This window comes from Xiphophorus couchianus, chromosome 4 (genome assembly GCF_001444195.1).
Source record: "Xiphophorus couchianus chromosome 4, X_couchianus-1.0, whole genome shotgun sequence".
Taxonomy (NCBI): domain Eukaryota; kingdom Metazoa; phylum Chordata; class Actinopteri; order Cyprinodontiformes; family Poeciliidae; genus Xiphophorus; species Xiphophorus couchianus.
In genome coordinates, this window is record NC_040231.1 from 35,634,151 (window position 1) to 35,654,586 (window position 20,436).

Consider the following 20,436-nt stretch of genomic DNA (forward strand, 5'->3'; position numbering starts at 1 on the left):
ATCACATGCATCAAAACAAAATCCAGATTCTCAGCCAGACAAATGAGGAGATTATAATGATGTAACACAACTCTGGTAACTGGATACACTTTTTGTCACAGACCAGAGGAGACTTTCCTCTTCAGATTAATTCCACAGAAACTGGCAACGTTTTAAATTTAAAACTTTTTGTATGTCAAATCTGTAAAAACTAAATAAATAAAAAGACATGCATCTCAATGATTACAGGAATTTACAATAGAATTCACTTTCTAGCATACATAGAGCTTGGCTGAATCTACATCTCTACAAATAGATAAATATAAAGTTTAAAACTTGAAGAGAACATGTGTTCCCAGTGTTTAGCATATCCCAACTGAGCACATCACCAGTTGAAACCTGAATACAGTAATTGAAGTACTATTCCAATATAGAGATAGTCAACGTGTATCTGTTGGCAACACTGCCCAAAGTTTTTTTTTTTTTTCCCAAACAGTTTTTATGATGGTGCCTTTGAACGCAGAGTGAAACGCTTGTGTCTGAAGCAATGTGTTAATGATTACTAAGACAAGCTGACAATAGCTGTTAAAAAGTACTTCAAAGAAAGAAGTGGGGGATATATTATTTGTGAAAAGCAGGGCTGCTCATTACATTTAGACCAAGTTCTCTGATGTGCAATGGGCAGGATTGTCTCAATGAGGACAGCACAAGGTGAGAATAAACCTAATTATGAAATCTGAAATGGTTGTGATTGTACATACCTGTTGTTCTATTTCTTTATGTTCCTCTGTCTGTTTCATGTTTATTAGATTAATTCATTATTGAGTTTGAAAAAATAGGAATCAAACTTTTCAGGCTTCAATATGAAGCTTGAAGGTCTGAATGGCATGTTAATAAAAAAACTTAGTGAATGTCAGTTACACTGAAGCATTTTACACCTAGACTGTTTTTCTTTACCAAACAAATCAATAATTGATAATAACAATTCAACAAATGAAGATGAAAGATGTAAATAATGTATGAAATGAGCCACCACTGCTGATTGGTTGAAAATCTCATAGTTCTATTCTCTGACCAGAATAAAAATAAAACTACAAGAACTGGTTGCGTTTCATTTTAGGTAAACTATGATGACTATGTGATGACTATTTCTTATGTGGTACATAAGAAAGGAAACAAACCTAAACCTATAACATTATAGGTTTATAGGTAACATGGGTTACCAAAAAAGGTACCTCATGTTACCTTTTTTTGTGACATTTCCAAATGTTTTCAGTCCAAAATGTAAAATACAACACTGCATCCTTCCACTAATACTGATTAGTGTCACAAATCAAAGCAAGATATCAATCTTGCTTTGTGTTGCTGTCAAGATAACCACCAATTACTGAGGTTTGAAGGTATTACACAATAAAAACTAGATATGGCCACAGAACTTGCATCATGTTCATGCATTATGTTCAGATCAACCTGACTGTGTTAACCACCCGACATGCTTTGTAAAGTTTCACAGCAAGAACTATTCATAGAAATAAAGAAGAGAGAATGCTGAGGAGTGTGGGCAGAGGGCTGTGGAACTATCGCAGCCTTATCTTCATCATCCTCACGCCACTGCTGCTGCTTCCTCTTCCACTGGTCATCAGAACAAAGGTCAGTCTCCATGAGTCCAGCATCTGATCTTCAGCCTTTTGATTAGATTTGTTAAGGGGTTGAATAGATTTGTTCAGTACAAAGTTATTCGATCCCTGGGAGATTTGGGTTTAAAATTATTTTAATTTCATCATGAATGTTTGTTTCTAATAGAGAATGAGAAAACAATATCAAAAGAAAATAAAAGCAGTGTCAATTTTGAAGACAATGTTCGTTTAATTTTTTAAAATGCCATGTCAAAAATTATTTATATCCATCCATCCAGTTTATTCTGCTTTATCCGGGGTCGGGTCGCGGGGGTAGCAGCTTCAGAAGGGAGGCCCAGACTTCCCTCTCCCCAGCCACTTGTTCCAGCTCCTCCAGGGGTATCCTAAGGCGTTCCCAGGCCAGCCGAGAAACATAGTCCCTCCAGTGTGTCCTGGGTCTTCCCCGGGGCCTCCTCCCAGTGGGACGTGTCCAGAACACCTCACCAGGGAGGCGTCCAGGAGGCATCCTGACCAGATGCCCGAGTCACCTCAACTGGCTCCACTCGACGTGAAGGAGCATCCTATGGAGAAAACCCATTTCTTGTATCCATGATCACATTCTTTCGGTCATGACCCAAAGCTCATGACCATAGATGAGGGTCGGAACGTAGATCAACCGGTAAATCGAGAGTTTCACCTTTTGACTCAGCTCTCTCTTCACCATGACGGACCGGTACAGCTTCCGCTTCACTGCAGACGCTGCTCCAATCTTCCTGTCGATCTCCCGCTCCCTTCTTCCCTCATTCTTGAACAATATCCAGAGATACTTGAACTCTTCCACTTGGAGGGCGACCCCCCCTCCCCCCCTCCCCGCACCCCCTCGACCTGGAGAAGGCACTCTACCCTTTTCTGGCACAAGACCATGATGGCCTCGGATTTACAGGCACTGATCCTCATCCCGGCCGCTTCACACTCGGCTGCGAACCGCTCCAGCGAGAGCTGCAGATCACGCAAAAAGCAGAGATGCGATACTAAGGTCACCAAAACGGATCCCCTCAACACCTTAACTGTGCCTAGAAATTCTGTCCATGAAAGTAATGAACAGAATCGGTGACAAAGGGCAGCCCTGGCGGAGTCCAACTCTCACCGGAAGCGAGCCCGACTTACAGCCGGCAATGCGGACCAGACTCTGACACCAGTCATACAGGGAACGGACAGCCCGTATTAAAGGGCCCGGTACCCCATACTCCCGGAGAACCTCCTACAGGGCTCCCCGAGGGACACGGTCGAACGCCTTCTCCAAGTCCACAAAACACATGTAGACTGGTTGGGCGAACTCCCGTGCAATCTGCCGAGGGTGTAGAGCTGGTCCAGTGTTCCACGACCAGGATGAAAACCACCCTGCTCTTCCTGAATCGAGGTTCAACTATCTGACGGACCCTCCTCTCCAGGAGCCCTGAATAGACCTTGCCAGGGAGGCTTAAGAGTGTGACCCCTATGTAATTGGAGCACATCCTCCGTTCCCCTTTTTGAATAGGGGGACCACCACCCCAGTCTGCCAATTTAGGGGAACTGCCCCCGATGTTCATGCAATATTGCAGAGTCGCGTCAGCCAACACAACCCTACAACATCCTACAAAGTCCTTGGGACCATTAACAGCCTTTAACTGGATGATCTGTGGCTGTGAGAAGCAGGTCAGAGATAAAGACCAGGGGCCGCATGCATAAAAGTGTGTGCAGTTTCACACTAAAACTTGGCATACGAAAAAATTTAGAAAAGTGCAGCGCACAAAAAAAATTGGATGCACAAAGCCGTGTGCACGCACGTGGCCGCGGTTCTTTCCTTTACAAATCCAAATTTGCGGGAAACAGAGCGCCGCTGCTGGTCCGCCCTGTCGCCTCCATAAATACATCTTAATGTAAATTTGTATAAATAACTGGAAGTCTGCCACCACGTGAAGCAATAACCATGGCAACATCCTTGTTTGAAACTGTACAAGTATTTAGAATAATAATTATATATTTTATTTAAAAGCTGCTATGAGGATACATAAGGTAACCTCACAAAAATAAAAAAAGTAACCCTAAAAAAAAAAATCCAAATTAAGATCGTGCAAATGCCTGTTTGAATAGTAGCGCATTCAGCTGAACGCGCCGAGAAACAAAGTCCCTCTAGCGTGTCTTGGGTCTTCCCTGGGGCCTCTCTGACAGCGTGTCAGAGAGTCCTTTGAGTGGGGAATGTGGACGTTTATTCTAAATACCATGTTTTCCGCACTATAAGGCGCACCTAAAAACCTTCAATTTTCTCAAAAGCCGAGAGTGCGCCTTATAATCCGGTGCGCCTTATATATGGACCAATATTGAGCCACAACAGGTCTCGCAACTACGGTAAGCAGTGATTAGCTTTCATTTTCCCCCGAAGAAGAAGAAGCGCGCGGTGCACGCTGGGTTTTGTGTAAAGACCCCAAAATGGCTCCTATTAAGAGACACGCTTACGACGCAGAGTTTAAGCTCAAGACGATCAGTTACACAGTAGAACACGGGAATAGAGCAGCAGCCAGAGAATTTAACATGACCGAATCAATGGTGCGGAAGTGGATATATATTGTGATTGCACTAACGTTTGATTTACTGTAACAGTATCAGACTGTTTTTTACGTGTTTATTGAATCGAGGAAAAGTTCCCCTCCACTATATGTTATACCTTGCTGTTGTTAAAAGATAAACTGTGTCACGAAAATACTACGTCACTTATTTTACCTCGGGGAAAATAATAAAACAGCTGTTTATTCATTTTGGGAATGAACGGAGTTTTCAGAACGCTGGTTTGTAATCTATTAATAAAGTTTGACTGACCTATATGACTATTTTGTTGACATTCTCTTTAGCGCAGTTCCATCCAATGGATGCATAATGTAACCCCAGCCTCTACTGTAGCGGCTATTCTATGCGCCTTATAATGCGGTGAGCCTTATATATGAAAAAAGTTTTAAAATAGGCCATTCATTGAAGGTGCACCTTATAATGTGGTGCGCCTTATAGTGCGGAAAATATGGTAGTAGAATCATGTGCATGAGTTATACATTTACAGAATAAAGATCCTTTATGTCCATAAGGCGCATTCACAAAGCGGGCGGCTCGACTGAAGGATGACTGCAGCCGGACCGGCTGCAGTCATCCTGCAATTTTACACAATGCAGTGTCTCTGGACCGGATCTTTTGAAAGCTGTCAAAGATCTCATGTTTTTCATTTAAGAAATTAATTGCTCTGCCACTACTTTATCAAGAAACTTTGACAAAAAACAGGACCTCTGTAGATTTCAAGCTGTGCAAAATCCAAGTTAGCCTTTTTTAATAATGGCTCAAAACAGTGTGCTTAGAATGCTCCACAAAGGGGAAGTTGTCATTCCTTTACTGTCGGGTTCCGGGGTTTTTGTTCTGTTTTTTCTTTATTTTTGGATCCTCTTGGTGGTTCACGGGCTGTCCACCGGATAGCGCCAGGGGCTGGTTTCCCGGGGGAGGCGTGCCTGTAGTTCTGCACACCTGACGATGATCTTCTCATCATAAGCTGGTGGTGAAAAGACGCTGACAGCCGGCACTTCGACGCTGGAGTGTTTTCGCCAAAACGGTACTCTGAGCCCCTCGGAGTCAGTCTCCGAGTTCGTTTCCTCTGAGTTCCCTCTTGAGTAATTTGTCGTTTTGTTCTCTGTGCTCTTCAGGTGTTTCCTCTCGAGTCATTCCCTGGATCCTCCCTGAGAGACTTCCGTTGTGGCTTTTGGATTAAGCCCTCCACGTGACGCTGCGGGTGGTACCCACACGTTGCCCGAGATCCCATTTCCTCCTCATCTGTCAGATCTCAAGATTCCCCAGTTTCACTTCCTCCGGCTGGCTGTCGGACCCTTCCCTCCATCATCGTCGAATCCAGAACTTACCTGTCCGCCCTCCACTGCCATCTCCCAGCCTTTGGACCTCGCTCAGCTCTCCTGCCCAACCGGAACCCGCAGTATCCATCCTCTCAATCCGAGACTATATCTACCAGAAAGTAAGAACTGATTTTCCCTTCTCGCACATCCTGTTTCCCAGCTGCCATTGAACTCACCATTTCCTTTTCGCTGTTCTGCAGTGAGCCGCAGTCAGCAGCATTCCCCCCCAGTTTGGACCCTAACCACGCCAACATCTTTACTGGGTTATTGTTTTACACTAAATATTCTTCAACTGATTCTTTGTCTCCTGTGGTGTTCTGCATGTGGGCTAGAAACCTAAACCCCAACATGACAGAACACTCCAGCCAGCAGGCAAGCCCCGCAGACGCCATCAGAAGGACACTGACAGAACAACACTCATTACTTCAGGCACATGAATCCGCCCTACAAGAATTAAGCACCTGTCAAGCGGAGACTAACCACCGCTTAACCGAACTAATGAACTTTTTACAGAAATCGACTCCGCAGGTTTCACTTCCACCTCCCGCTCCAGAACCAGTTCCGTCTATCCGTCCCACCTTTTCCGAGATCAGACCCCCAACTCCAGAAAGATTCTCCGGGGACGTTTACAGGTGCAAAGGCTTCATTTTACAGTGCTCCTTAATCTTCAACCATTCTCCCCAGAGTTTTCCTTGCGATAGCTCTAAGATTGCATACGTTTTGTCCCTGCTGTCAGGTCGAGCCCTAGATTGGGCTGAAGCTCGATTTCCGTCTCCCACTAATTTTGAGTGTACATTCGATGAGTTCCTGACAGAATTTAAGCAAGTTTGCAGTCAAGATCCTGACCAGACATTTAATTCCTGCGAATTAAGGAAGATCAAAGAGGGCCAGCGAACGGTAGCTGATTTTGCCATGGATTTCCAAGTAAAGGCTGCAGCATCTGATTGGAACAGTGCGGCATTAAAGAGTGCCTATTTCCATGCATTAAACGAGTTGATCAAAGACGAATTAGTCGTATTAGATGAACCCAAGACTTTAGAGGAGCTTATCAACCTGACTATTCGTCTAGATAATAGAATCCGTTCCCGCACCAGAGAGAGAAGCCGCAGAGAACCACCAGTGAGAACATTACCAACACCCAATACCTCTCACTCAGCCTCCCAGCCACTCATCCCACCAAGTTCACCAGGTCCGGAGCCGATGCAGATAGGCCACACTTGTCTTACACCAGCAGAGCGCCAGAAACGTATGTCTTCTCGTCTCTGTCTATATTGCGGTGCCCCTGGTCATTTTATTGCACAGTGTCCGATTCGGTTAAACTCCCAGGTCCGCCAGTAGAGGCGAGAGAACTGGCGGACCACCTACAAAAAGAAGAATCTCCGCGTTTATTACTGTCAGCTATGTTAATCAATCAAGACCAGTCAGTTCCGTTGTCCGCTCTCATTGATTCAGGATGCGAACAGAACCTCATCGATTCCTCATTTGTTAAACAGATGTCCATTGAAACTGTTCTGCTAGCAGTCCCCCTCCGTGTCACAGCCTTAGATGGAGGATCTCTTCCTCAAATCACCCATCAAACCAAACCGTTGCATTTAGTAATTTCGGGAAATCATAGTGAAGTCATCTCACCTTTTGTTTTTCCCACAGCCAGCTCCCCAATAATTCTGGGTTTCAAATGGTTGCAACAACACAACCCACATATAAATTGGACAGACAGACATGTTGAATCTTGGTCCCCTTTGTGTCATTCATCTTGTCTCCGCTCTGCAGTTCCTCCAGGTTCCCCCCCGGCAAAACGCCAGGAGGCAGACCCACCAGACCTGTCCACCATTCTGCCAGAGTACCAAGATTTCGCCCCCGTCTTCAGTAAATCAAGAGCTCTCTCTCTGCCACCACACCGCCCCTACGATTGCGCTATCAACCTTCTCCCCAGAGCACCGTTACCTTCTAGCCGTTTATATAACATCTCCCGACCTGAAAGAGAAACAATGGAGAATTACATCAAGGACTCTTTAGCCACAGACATCATCCGCCCTTCCTCCTCCTCTCCTTTGGATGTGGGTTTCTTTTTTGTGGGCATGAAGGACAGCTCACTCCGACCATGCATTGATTACCGAGGTCTAAATCATATAACAGTAAAAAACAGATATCCTCTGCCCCTGCTATCTTCTGCTTTCGAACCGGTACACGACGCTGTTATTTTCACTAAGTTAGATCTCAGAAATGCCTACCATTTACTTAGAATCCGCCAGGGCGATGAATGGAAAACTGCTTTCAAGACACCAATCGGCCATTTCGAATACTTAGTTATGCCTTTTGGACTGTCTAATGCTCCTGCATTTTTCCAAGCTCTCGTGAATGACTTGCTGAGAGATTTTCTAAATATTTTTGTTTTTGTTTATCTAGATGACATCTTGATCTATTCAAAGTCCATAGATGACCATAAACGTCACGTCCGCCTTGTGTTACAACGTCTTCTGGAAAACAAGTTGTTCGTTAAAGCAGAAAAATGCAAGTTTCACAAACCATCAGTCACTTTCCTTGGTTTTGTGCTCGAGGGCGGACAGGTAAGGCCGACGGAGGAAAAGATTAAGGCGGCGTTGGACTGGCCAACTCCTGAGACACGTAAGCAGTTGCAAAGATTCCTCGGATTCGCCAATTTTTACCGCGGCTTTATCCGCAACTATAGTCAGACTGCCTTACCTTTAACAGCCCTCACTTCTACTAAGACCATTTTCAGTTGGACCCCGGAGGCTGAGGCAGCTTTTAAAAGATTAAAGACCCTGTTCGCCAACGCACCCGTGCTAATTCAACCTGACCCCAAGAAACAATTCATAGTCGAGGTTGACGCATCAGACACCGGCGTAGGAGCTGTTCTCTCCCAGGTTTCCGAGATTGATGATAAAGTTCATCCTTGTGCATTTTTCTCTCGCAGACTGTCTCCCTCAGAAGGAAACGATGGTGTGGGCGACTGAGAGCTTCTGGCTATCAAATTAGCCTTGGAGGAGTGGCGGCACTGGTTGGAGGGTGCGAGACATCCCGTGCTGGTTTGGACGGACCACAAAAACCTGTCGTATTTACAATCTGCTAAAAGATTAAATTCCCGTCAATCCCGCTGGTCTCTTTTCTTTTCCAGATTTAACCTGTCTATCTCCTACCGCCCAGGCTCTCGTAATATAAGACCGGATGCCCTGTCTCGCCAACATTCACCTGATGATTCGGAACAAGGACCCGCCACCATCCTACCTCCCAGCTGCACTGTTGCGGCGGTAACCTGGGAGGTAGAAGACCTTATCAAGCAGGCGCAGCAATCGGAGCCAGCCCCTGACTCCTGTCCGCCACACAAGATCTATGTTCCGTCTATCGTTCAAGCCCGCTTCATCCAATAGATTCACTCATCCAGGTTTTCCGGACACCCAGTTATCAGTCGCACCATTGCACTCATAAACCGCAAATTCTGGTGGCCGTCCATTCATAAGGACGTTAAGGATTTTGTGCTAGCCTGTACCATCTGCTCCAGAAACAAACCTTCCCATCAGCCCCCTTCAGGCCTTCTGCAGCCGTTACCAGTTCCCAAACGACCCTGGTCCCATGTCTCCATAGATTTTGTTACCGGCTTGCCCCTATCTAAAGGTTTTACCACCATTTTCACTATTATAGATCGTTTCTCAAAGGCCTGCCATCTTATCCCGCTGAAGAAACTCCCCACAGCGTTCCAGACTGCGCAGCTGTTAATAAAACATGTTTTTCGTCTTCACGGTATTCCACTGGAAATCTTATCGGATCAGGGACCCCAGTTCATTTCTCAGATCTGGAAGAACTTCTGCTCTGCACTTGGTGCAAAGTTTTTATTAACTTCTGGATTTCACCCTCAGACTAACGGACAAACAGAACGCACGAACCAGGAGCTGGAATCTACTCTTCGTTGTTTTACTTCCACCAACCCCTCTGACTGGAGTCAGTTTCTCCCCTGGGTGGAATATGCGCACAACTCTCATGTCTCTGCAGCTACTGGTCTATCCCCTTTTGAAGTATCTCTAGGCTATCAACCCCCATTATTGTCTTCGGAAGAAAAGAACATCGCCGTCACCTCAATCCAACATCACATCCGCCGCTGTCAATACGTCAGGAGAACCACTACCAACAATCTGAACAACACTGCTGTAGAGCACAAACGCCTGGGTGATCGCAAACGCACACCCGCTCCCAGCTACGCTCCGGGACAACAGGTTTGGTTATCCTCTCGTAACATTCCCCTTAAGTCCATTTCGAAGAAGCTCTCCCCCAGGTTTATTGGTCCGTTCATCATTGAAAGCATCATCAGCCCGTCAGCAGTCCGTCTTCGCCTCCCAGCCTCCCTGCGTGTGCATCCCATTTTCCACGTCTCCCAAATCAAGCCCGTCCGTACCAGCACATTGTGCCCTCCTTCCGAGCCCCCTCCTCCCGCCCGTATCATTGACGGCCATCTGGCCTATTCCGTCCGCCGGATCGTGGACTCCCGTCGGCAGGGTCGCGGGAGGCGATACCTTGTCGACTGGGAGGGCTACGGTCCGGAGGATTGGTCGTGGGTCCCGGGTTCGTTCATCCTGGATCCCTCACTTATTGCTGATTATCGTTCGTCCCTTCCTTCCTGTTCGTCTCGGTCGCCAGGTGGTGACAGTTGAGGGGGGGTACTGTCGGGTTCTGGGGTTTTTGTTCTGTTTTTTCTTTATTTTTGGATCCTCTTGGTGGTTCACGGGCTGTCCACCAGATAGCGCCAGGGGCTGGTTTCCCAGGGGAGGCGTGCCTGTAGTTCTGCACACCTGACGATGATCTTCTCATTATCAGCTGGAGGTGAAAAGACGCTGACAGCCAGCACTTCGACGCTGGAGTGTTTTCGCCAAAACGGTACTCTGAGCCCCTCGGAGTCAGTCTCTGAGTTCGTTTCCTCTGAGTTCCCTCTCAAGTAATTTGTCATTTTGTTCTCTGTGCTCTTCAGGTGTTTACTCTCGAGTCATTCCCTGCATCCTCCCTGAGAGACTTCCGTTGTGGCTTTTGGATTAAGCCCTCCACGTGACGCCGCGGGTGGTACCTACACGTTGTCCGAGTTCCCATTTCCTCCTCATCTGTCGGATCTCAAGATTCCCCAGTTTCACTTCCTCTGGCTGGCTGTCGGACCCTTCCTTCCATCATCGTCGAATCCAGAACTTACCTGTCCGCCCTCCACCGCCATCTCCCAGCCTTTGGACCTCGCTCAGCTCTGCTGCCCAACCGGAACCCGCAGTATCCACCCTCTCAATCCGAGACTATATCTACCAGAAAGTAAGAACTGATTTTCCCTTCTCGCACATCCTGTTTCCCAGCTGCCATTGAACTCACCATTTCCTTTTCGCTGTTCTGCAGTGAGCCACAGTCAGCAGCATTCCCCCCCAGTTTGGACCCTAACCACGCTAACATCTTTACAGGGTTATTGTTTTACAATAAATATTCTGCAACTGATTCTTTGTCTCCTGTGGTGTTCTGCATGTGGGCTAAAAACCTAAACCCCAACATGACATTTACAGTTAGATGACCATTTTCGTTAGGAGCAGAAGCAGTTATGGTACCATGACAACCAGTAGACATCAGTGCAACTTTACAATGACTTTTCTCTACTATTTCCCACCAAGTAGCATCTTCATTACTGCCAATAGGTCTTAGAACATAGGAAAACCTATTGGTCCAGGAGGAGAAGCATGTGGACATTTTCATCTTTCCAGGCAGTGCTGGAGGTAAAGGCAGGGGGAAGGCAAGGTCTGAGTTCTACCTGCTAAAGACTGCCTGGAACCATGGGAATGTGTCTCTGTCAACAGCAGTTCATGTTGCAACCAAATGAAGAGGAGGACTCAGGTTGGAGATCACTCCTCAGTGGTCTTGGGCTCAAAGGGAGATAGGCACTGATGATGATGATGATGTTTGGATATGGGAGAGAGCATGTAAACTCCACAGAGAAAGACTCAAAATTCATACTAGCAGCCGTCCTGTTGCAATAAAGGCGGTTAAAAAAAGTGATTATTTTTTTGTGTCTTTTTACTGTTTAGGTAGCAGAATGTGCCTTTGTGTTGCTACTCATGGCTGTGTTCTGGGTGACAGAGGTGATTCCTTTGTCTATGACCGCCATGCTCCCTGCCCTCCTCTTCCCCATGTTCGGCATTATGAAGTCATCCAATGTGAGTCAATCTTAAAAAGGAAAGGATTTCATCCTGTCTATGGAGTCTGTCTAACAGATTCCACATTTATTTATTTATTATTATTATGATATAAGTATTAATTTATTTCATTATTTTATTTTCTGAATAACTTAAATCTAATTTTCCTTGCACTCAGATTATTTTTAGATGAACATATTTGCATCTGCATACTTATTTGTTTATTTATATTCAGTCATATTGATCCTTTATACTTTATTGATTCTTGAGGATCAATAAAGTATATTCTGTTATATTTATCACCTTGTCTCTCAGTGTTGAGGAGTAGTTTAAGGCCACTTCTCTGTCCAAAATTGATTTATTTAATTGGAGTTTGAAAACCTTATCTGTCTAATGGCCTCACATGTGACCCCAGAATGTCAGGTTTTAACTCAGAGCCTGAAATATGAACTTGTTCTGTTGTTGCAAACAAGCCCAAACCATCAACCTTTCACCACCATGTTGCACATAAGTGTTTCTTCTAAAATGCTGTTTTTGCCTAGTATCTTTACTCTGCTCTCATCTGTCCCAAGAACAATACACAAATTTTTTTTGTTGCACTAATTGGTAACACTAATTATAGTTAAATTAGTTAGTCTAATTAGTAGGAATTAGACTACTGATTTCCCCTGTGTATTTAACCTTACTTGTCTCCTCTGTTCCCTGCTGGATCCTTGTCATAGTTGTCGTCGTTGCCGTCATAATTGTCTTGGCCCATTGTGTGCAAACCTTAGTTCTTGTTGTTGTCTCGTCACTCACCTGTGGTTCCTGGTTTTGGGCACTTTCTGGACAACATTAAACACATTTCTCCACTTCATCCTGGGTCTGACACAGTCAATCCTGTTCATCACAAAACCACAATTCATGACAGATTTGTTTGAATGCAACTTTGTAGCCCTAAATCATGCTAACATGTTCTATTTCAAGCACCCGAAGGGGGAATGAGGGTGCGGAGTGGTCTTGAACCCCTCCCCTTTTATCCTTGATGCCCCTACTGCCCTTTTGAGTTTTTTTTGTTTTTTTTTATCTGTGTGCCAGGAGGCCTGCTTATTTGTGACCCTCAACAATAATGTTTAGGTAAATATAATAATTTAGTAAAAATAAATTAGTCTGGTAATCCCTCAGTCTAATAATGATTCGGTCTCATAATGAGGATTCTCAGTTCCTCTGCCTCCATGTTGTTAAGACACCAGGCACTGGGCTTGCTGTGGTGGCGTAGGGGATAGCGTGACCCACGTTTGGAGGCCTTGAGTCCTCGACACGGCCGTCACGGGTTCGATTCCCGGACCCGGCGATATTTGCTACATGTCTTCCCCCCTTTCCTGTCAGCCTACTTTCATATAAGGGACACTAGAGCCCACAAAAGACCCCCTGGAGGGGAGAGAAAGAACAAAAAAAAGACACCAGGCACATGGTGAGGAGGAGGGGGGTGGATCTGCGCCCTCTAACTATCAAATTATGAGCAAGAATATTTATTTTTCAACATACATTGTTTGTGAATAACAACATGGGTCTGATGTTCAAGTTAGTAGTTAAAGTTTTTCGTAATTGTCCTCGCAAAGCCCCTCCTCTCTCCTAAAAACAGAAATGATTCGGCAGCAGAGAAAACTTCAAACTTTAATTTGATCAGGCTTCGCCAGTGCTGGACTAAATGCCCGGTTCGCTACAGACAGCCTGAGTTGGTCCCACTGCTGTGGGCCAGAACCAGGCATCCTGATATAAATGGTACCGCGACTGTCACCGCGACACACCTCAGAGCCCCGGTACCGCCTGCTCACTGTTCGCTCTGTGCTTCACCTTAGCCTAATGTTACTACCAGGCGGTTTGCCCCGCTGATGGGATCTGGGCTGGAGGTGAACAGCTGTGAATAGAAGTTACTGCAGAACCTTAACTGCTAAAGCTAAAGAAAGATTCATCTCATAGCATTTGGAGTTCACAATACATCACATAAACATCAGTGAAAATACTTTACCATTTAGACCACAGGAACAAACAAACATGCCACGATTACATAAATCAAGATGTCCCAAAAGCAGGGCGGACTGGCATAAGGGCTATTGGGGGATTCCAGGTAGAGAGATGGGCAAAGCAGAGCAGCAGCTTGCTGTTCACGCAGGGCTGGCCCAAGGTAATATGGTGCTTTAGACAGAATCATGATTTAGGGCTGATAGACAGTCCTGGCCACCAGGTCATCTCCCCATGCCAGGTTTACAATAATCACCCAATGGTTCCCAATTTAGTCACTTTTTTCAGTATATTTTGCACACACACAAAATTAATTCAGAAAGTCAAGTTTTTTAAAGGTTGGTGACCGGCAAAATGATAGCAAAAAGATTGGAAAGGTATGTATGTACCTTTACTTATCAACCCAGATCAAACAGGGTTTATTTTAAATGGAATTTCCACTAATAATTTTAGGTATTTGTTTAACATAGTACATATTGTTAACAAGAAAAAGGTACCAAGTGTACCCTTCTCACTTGGTGCTGAAAAGGCTTTCGATATGGTTGAATGGCAATGCCTCTTTTCTGTCCTTAAGAAATTTGGTGAAGAGTTTGTCAATTTGATACAATCTCTTTATAGATCCCTTCAAGCTAGAGTTATTACCAATGGGATTACTTCTGATCCATTTCGGCTGTAGAGAGGCAACAGACAGATAGTTAGTCCCGCCCTTTTTGGCTTGCCATCGAGCCCTTGGCAGAGGGCATTAGAAGAAAATCCTAATATTAGTGGCTTTGAGATTGGCACTAACATACACAAGATTTCACTTTTTGCTGACAACATAATTATATTTTTAACCAATCCAGAATACTCTCTTTGTCACCTTCAGGAACTACTGAGTAAATACAGTTCATTTTCCTGATACAAAGTTAACCTGGAAAAGAGTGAGGTTTTGTCAATGTCTGTATTTGACTACAGTAAAGTTAAAAACATGTCCACTTTCAAATGGTCTCCTGAGGGTTTAAAATATTTATGGGTGTTTGTTGATAGTAACCTTAAAAATCTCTTTAAACTGAACTTTGTGATGTTGTTCCTAAAAAATATCTAAAATAGCACATTCTGTTTATGTCTTGATACATAGAATCCTAGAATTGAAACATCATAATTAGATGTGTTTTCAACAGTTGCAGTTCTGGTTTTATGATTTGGTTTATCAAGTTATTACTGATTTTTATTAAAACTATCCATGTTGCTTTAAGGTGGCAAAAGAGTACTTCAAAGATTTCCACTTCTTGTTAGTGGGGGTCATCTGCCTGGCTACATCCATTGAGAAGTGGGGTCTTCACCGGAGAATAGCCTTGAGACTTGTCTCCATGGTGGGAGTCAACCCTGCATGGTGAGCACCTCTCTAATAGATTACTGGATTCAAGTACCTTTATTATTCAGGAGGATCATGTAAAAAGCGTGTGTATGCACGAAAAATTTGCGGTGCCATATTACACACACAAGTTGGCCTATATAAAAATGAATGTGTCATGAAAGTTTGCGTAAATATACATACAAATTATATATAAATTTACATACCATGAAAATGTATGGCAGCCATGCAAACTTTTTCTGTGGACAATAACAAACTAGAAGGTGCCAAAACTCATCTAAATACACTGAAACGTACCCGATATTTTTTCATGATTTTAATCTTTTATTGTTTAAACGTAAATGACGAAACTGAACAGCATTTATCCTCAGACAGCAACATAATACACACATGCAAAATCAATAAAATAAAAGGAAAAAATTTAGAGGGAGCGTTTGATCAGAGACATATTGATCTGCTGGGAAATGTTAATGATGGTTTAGCTCTGTGCAAAACTTAAAGGAGGAGCTGTGCGTTACTGGTGCCGGTCCGGCTGGAGCTGCCGACAGGTCAGACAGTCATCCTTCAGTCGAGCCATTCCAGCTTTCTGAATGGGTCTTTATGAATACAAAGCATCTCTATTCTGAAAATGTGCAACTTATACACATGATTCTCCTAGTTAGATTAAACTTCGACATTCCCCACTCACCATAAAGAACTCTCTGTCACGCTGTCTTTCTTTAAATCAATCAATCGATCGATCAATCAAATTTTATTTGTATAGCACATTTCAGCAGCAAGGCATTTCAAAGTGCTTTACATAATGATGTATGATGATGATGATACATAAAAACACAGAAACACAATGCAACTTAGAATCAATAATCAAAACATGATATTAAGTCAAGTTCCATCAATAAATTTGTAATTGATTACATTTCAAATACAATTCTAAACAGGTGGGTTTTTAATCTAGATTTAAAGAAAGTCAGTGTTTCAGCTGTTTTACAGTTTTCTGGAAGTTTGTTCCAAATTTGTGGTGCATAGATGCTGAATGCTGCTTCTCCTCGTTTGGTTCTGGTTCTGGGGATGCAGAGCGGAAGACCTGAGAGGTCTGGAGGGTTGATACAACAACAGCAGATCTTGAATGTATTGTGGTGCTAAGCCGTTCAGTGACTTGTAAACTAACAGCAGTATTTTAAAGTCTATTCTTTGAGCTACAGGGAGCCAGTGTAGGGACTTTAAAACTGGTGTTATGTGCTCTATCTTCCTGGTTTTAGTGAGAACGCCAGCAGCAGCATTCTGGATCAGCTGCAGCTGTTTGATTGATTTGTTGGACAGACCTGTGAAGACGCTGTTGCAATAATTAATACGACTGAAGATGAACACATGGATGAGTTTCTCTAGATCTGGCTGAGACATTAGTCCTTTAATCCTGGAAATGTTCTTCAAGTGATAGAAGGCCAACTTTGTAACTGTCTTTATGTGGCTCTGGAGGTTGCTGATTCTTTGCTGAATGCTCTACTATTCAAGCAAGCATTTGCATTTGGATCTCTTTATTTTCTTATTTCTCTCTCTGAAATGTTTTCTTTCCAATTTATTATTTAAATTTTTTTTGTGTACCTTATGTGCCCTGTAAACACATAATGTAAATATATAAGTATTATTACTATAAATATTTTATACTGGTACACGCAAGGACCTTTGCCATGGTTATTGCTTTACATATGTAGTTATTGGTAGCGACAGGGCGGACCTGCTGCTATACTCTATTTCCCACAAACTGTGATTTATAAAGGAAAGATGTGCAAGTACATGTGTACGCATGGCTTTATACATCTTAATATTTGTGCGCCAGTTTGTCCATACACCAGTTTTTTGTGTGAACCCTGTGCACCCTTTTATATATGAGGCCCCAGGTCTTTTGAGACATTATTAGGAAAAGAATAGTGAACAAAGTTTTAGCAGCAAAGTTTCATCTGTGTACTGAATAACTCAACTCCAGTCCATCCATAGCAGTAGTAGTTCACTAAGGTAAGAATCAACAAATATACTTAAAGATTTGAGAAGATTAAGAGTTTCTCTATGTCTTTGTGAATACGTCATACAATGCATGAAGATACAGTAAAACTAAAAAAAAAGCACTAAAACTACAACTAAGATGATTTCTGATGAATGGGTCTAAAAATAAAATGACATTTCAGTAAGTGACTCATTAAAACTATGTTAACACAGAGTTTTAATTTTTCAGCATCTAATCTTTATTTTATTCTACTTGTTGAGAAAGGTCTCACAAGCTACTCGGTTAATAGAATGGCACAAATTAAAATTCCAAAAACGAGTTCACTTAATGGAAATATTGCAATTTTGAAAAAATTCTTGTTTTTCAATGAAAAGTTTTTGCACTTGGATTAGGTGCTTATCTTTCTAAGTAAGTGTCCAATAAAATATCTGAAAACATAATTTAAACAATGAGGTTGTTGCCTGTTAGAAAGTGGCGCTGCAAACTCTGGCATTGTTAGTTTCCGCATCTCCTGTTTTTAGCCGTAGATTGTTACTCCACTTTTCTCCTCTTTTTCGATAAGTTTTTAAAAATGAATTCCCTTGTGACCAACTACCTTCGAAAAACGAAAATAACGTTTATCTTTCTCTCTATTAGAACTGTTGGAACTACGTACATGACACAGACTTTAGACATTTTGAAGCAGGTTCAGCAGAAATAAACGGGTTGCATTTACTTCCTGTCCCCATCTTCAGTGGATGACGTCAGTGCTACATCATCTGAAACCCAGCAATAATAATAATTCCCATAAACTAGATAGCATATGCAATTTTAAAACCACAAACTATTATATAGTTAACAGCTTATTATTCGCATGCAACAGTTTTACTCAACTTACTCTGTTTGCTTGGGGAAAAAAAAACCAACTACGTTTTTTGCCTTTTGCTGGTTTGCTGCTATTTGATTCTAATATACACAGGGGTGCAGCTCTGCACAGCAGCAGCTCCAGGTGTAAAACCAGCATGAACATCTTCATGCTCGTACAAAGGCGACTCGGTAAAACACGTTTCGCCATGTTAACAACGGATTGAACAGTTGTAGCGCCTAAAAAAAGTGCAGGAAACAACAGAGGGCAAAAATACAGTGCAGGAACCTTTATTGTATCAAATCAAGATAGGAATAATGGAAAGTTGGCCTCTCCGTGGTGAAATAACAAACAAATAAATATAAACAACTTCCAGTCTAATCCAGGTGTGGATGGGCAACGCCCCTTCATTCCATCCGTCCGTCCGTCCGTCCATAAAAAATTAAGTAGCCATAAATAAAAACCTCCATAGTCCTCAAATGGCCACAAGAGGGCAATTCCTATGCAACTTACGACAGAAAATAAAGTGGGTACATAGGTTAGCCCTAGTGCTCTAGTCAACTAAACCTAATTAAAGTGTGAACTTGCAGCTGCTTTGTTCCTGTTTCTGATAGCATGTTGTTGCCTCCAGGCTGATGTTGGGCTTCATGTCTGGCTGTGCCTTCCTTTCCATGTGGGTTCAAAACACCTCGGCAGTTACCATGGTGATGCCCATTGTAGAGGCTGTGCTCCAGCAGATCCTGAAGGCCAAGGAGTTGGGATGTAATGGCAACGTCAACCCTGACCTGCAGCTGTATGGTAACTGGATGTGCTTTAGTAAAACACAACCTAATACGCTTTTGAAGAGTGAATCTGTCTTTGTTTCACTTTCAACAATGGACACAGATCTGTCAGATCTCAGTCTTATTCCTTCTTCAAATAGATTTAATTCTAAACTCTTATGTGGAAAAACGGCCTTTAGATTCAAAGACAAACATTCACATAAAAACACTCATGCTTTAAGTCAGTCACAACAAAAGTTTGCTCAGAAAGAAGCTTCTGTTAAATACAATGGTCAAAAACACCACTCCACTCTTTCCCAAACATCTTCTATTTCTGCTCCATCTTGTCCTCCTCTCCATCTCATATTTGTCATTCTTCTGCTTCTCAAAATTCTCCTTCCATCTCTCACCAGTCTGTTCATTCACCAACACATTCTCTTTTCAAGCTTTTGTCAACCAGACCTCCTCTACACAAATTCCAGTTCGATCTTTCTGTTGTGCTAACCTGAACAAACAGAGCTTTTCCTTACTATCAAGCCTCTCAAGTTGCTCACAAGAAGCCTTCTCTTTGCTATGGATCTAGCCTAATAGTAGTCCTGTTTGACTTCCTTCATCTCTCCAATTATCCCACCTTCTTCCTCCAACTTACCTCATCTTCTCTCCTCTGACCTGAAGTTACACCACACACATTCCTACCAGTTTCTCTGTGATGGTGTTTCAAAGGTTATGTACTACAGTGTAATGTTCCCTAATAAACGTCTGAGGCCTGCAGAACAGCAAACATCACATTCATTGTTTATTGATCTTGACAACAACGCTTTTAAATACAGTTTCACTGCATTGTGTTTTAATGTTGTCTTAAATGTTCTGTATCAGACTTGCTCATGCCCAGCAAGACTGAAAATCTCAATAACTGAAGAATAACTATAGTCTGTATTATGCTCTGGGAGGTCAGCCTTCATACGCTTTTTCAAACAATGTACAGTAAACCCTCTGAACTCTACTTTTACTGTACCAGAAGACAGGATGTAGTGGATTATAAAGTCAATGAAAAAAGATCAATATCATAAATGTCGTTAAAAAATTGCAGGCTCACTATAGTGTGTGAATTAGTTGACAATCTGTGCATAGCTCTGACATTTTCTCCTTTCATCACTTCAACCTGTCACACTGGAAACCTCAGAAAAAAACACAAGACAAGCTTTTTGCAGAAGGGAAAATTAGCCTTACCTACGTGTTTTAACTTTAAATGTGACCAAAATATAATTAACGATACAGTCATAATGATCATGTTGCTTTGATGCATTATGTCAAGCAAAATCTGAGTCATTTCTCCACCATCCATCTGCACAACTTAGACAAAAACAGTAAAGGATTAAAAAGGAACAAATGAGAATATACAAAATGCACCTCTGCCAAATTGAGCAGTAAATGCTGCAGGCAGAAAGAAAATCTAAAAATTGTGTTTATCTAATAATCAAAGCTTGCATACTGTTCTCTTTTCATATCAAAAGGGTTTCCCACCCTTGACCATGAACAGTTTGGGACTTCACCTCCAAGCATAAGAACATAATGGATCTGAATGGAAAGTCAAACTCTGTTCTTTTTGCAGAAACTGACATGAAAATCGAATCAATAAAGAAAATTGCAAGGTATGTCGAGCTTTGGGAATATCAGAATGTCATTTGAGTCTTAAGTGGTTCTTTCTACCCTTGAATTCCTCCTTGCTGTATTCTGTGCTTCTGTATTTTCTTGTCGTTGCATTAAGTTAAAATCTAAAACCATA

The 20,436-nt window shown here is 42.8% G+C and overlaps 1 protein-coding gene and 1 long non-coding RNA gene across 2 annotated transcripts in view; both read left to right on the plus strand.

The window, feature by feature from the left end:
* The first annotated feature begins 300 nt into the window (after positions 1-300).
* The window catches only part of slc13a1 (solute carrier family 13 member 1), a 43,057-nt gene continuing 22,921 nt past the window's right edge, over positions 301-20,436 (plus strand). The window contains exons 1-6 of the mRNA XM_028016111.1: positions 301-690; positions 1,485-1,629; positions 11,578-11,706; positions 14,925-15,061; positions 18,521-18,687; positions 20,263-20,302. Coding sequence (XP_027871912.1) covers positions 650-690; positions 1,485-1,629; positions 11,578-11,706; positions 14,925-15,061; positions 18,521-18,687; positions 20,263-20,302 — 659 coding nt within the window. The 5' untranslated portion in view covers positions 301-649. The remainder of the gene's footprint in view (positions 691-1,484; positions 1,630-11,577; positions 11,707-14,924; positions 15,062-18,520; positions 18,688-20,262; positions 20,303-20,436) is intronic.
* LOC114143790 (uncharacterized) lies at positions 4,916-5,814 on the plus strand. The gene is made up of 2 exons (XR_003595318.1): positions 4,916-5,637; positions 5,729-5,814. It is a non-coding gene; the product is annotated as an uncharacterized LOC114143790 (long non-coding RNA).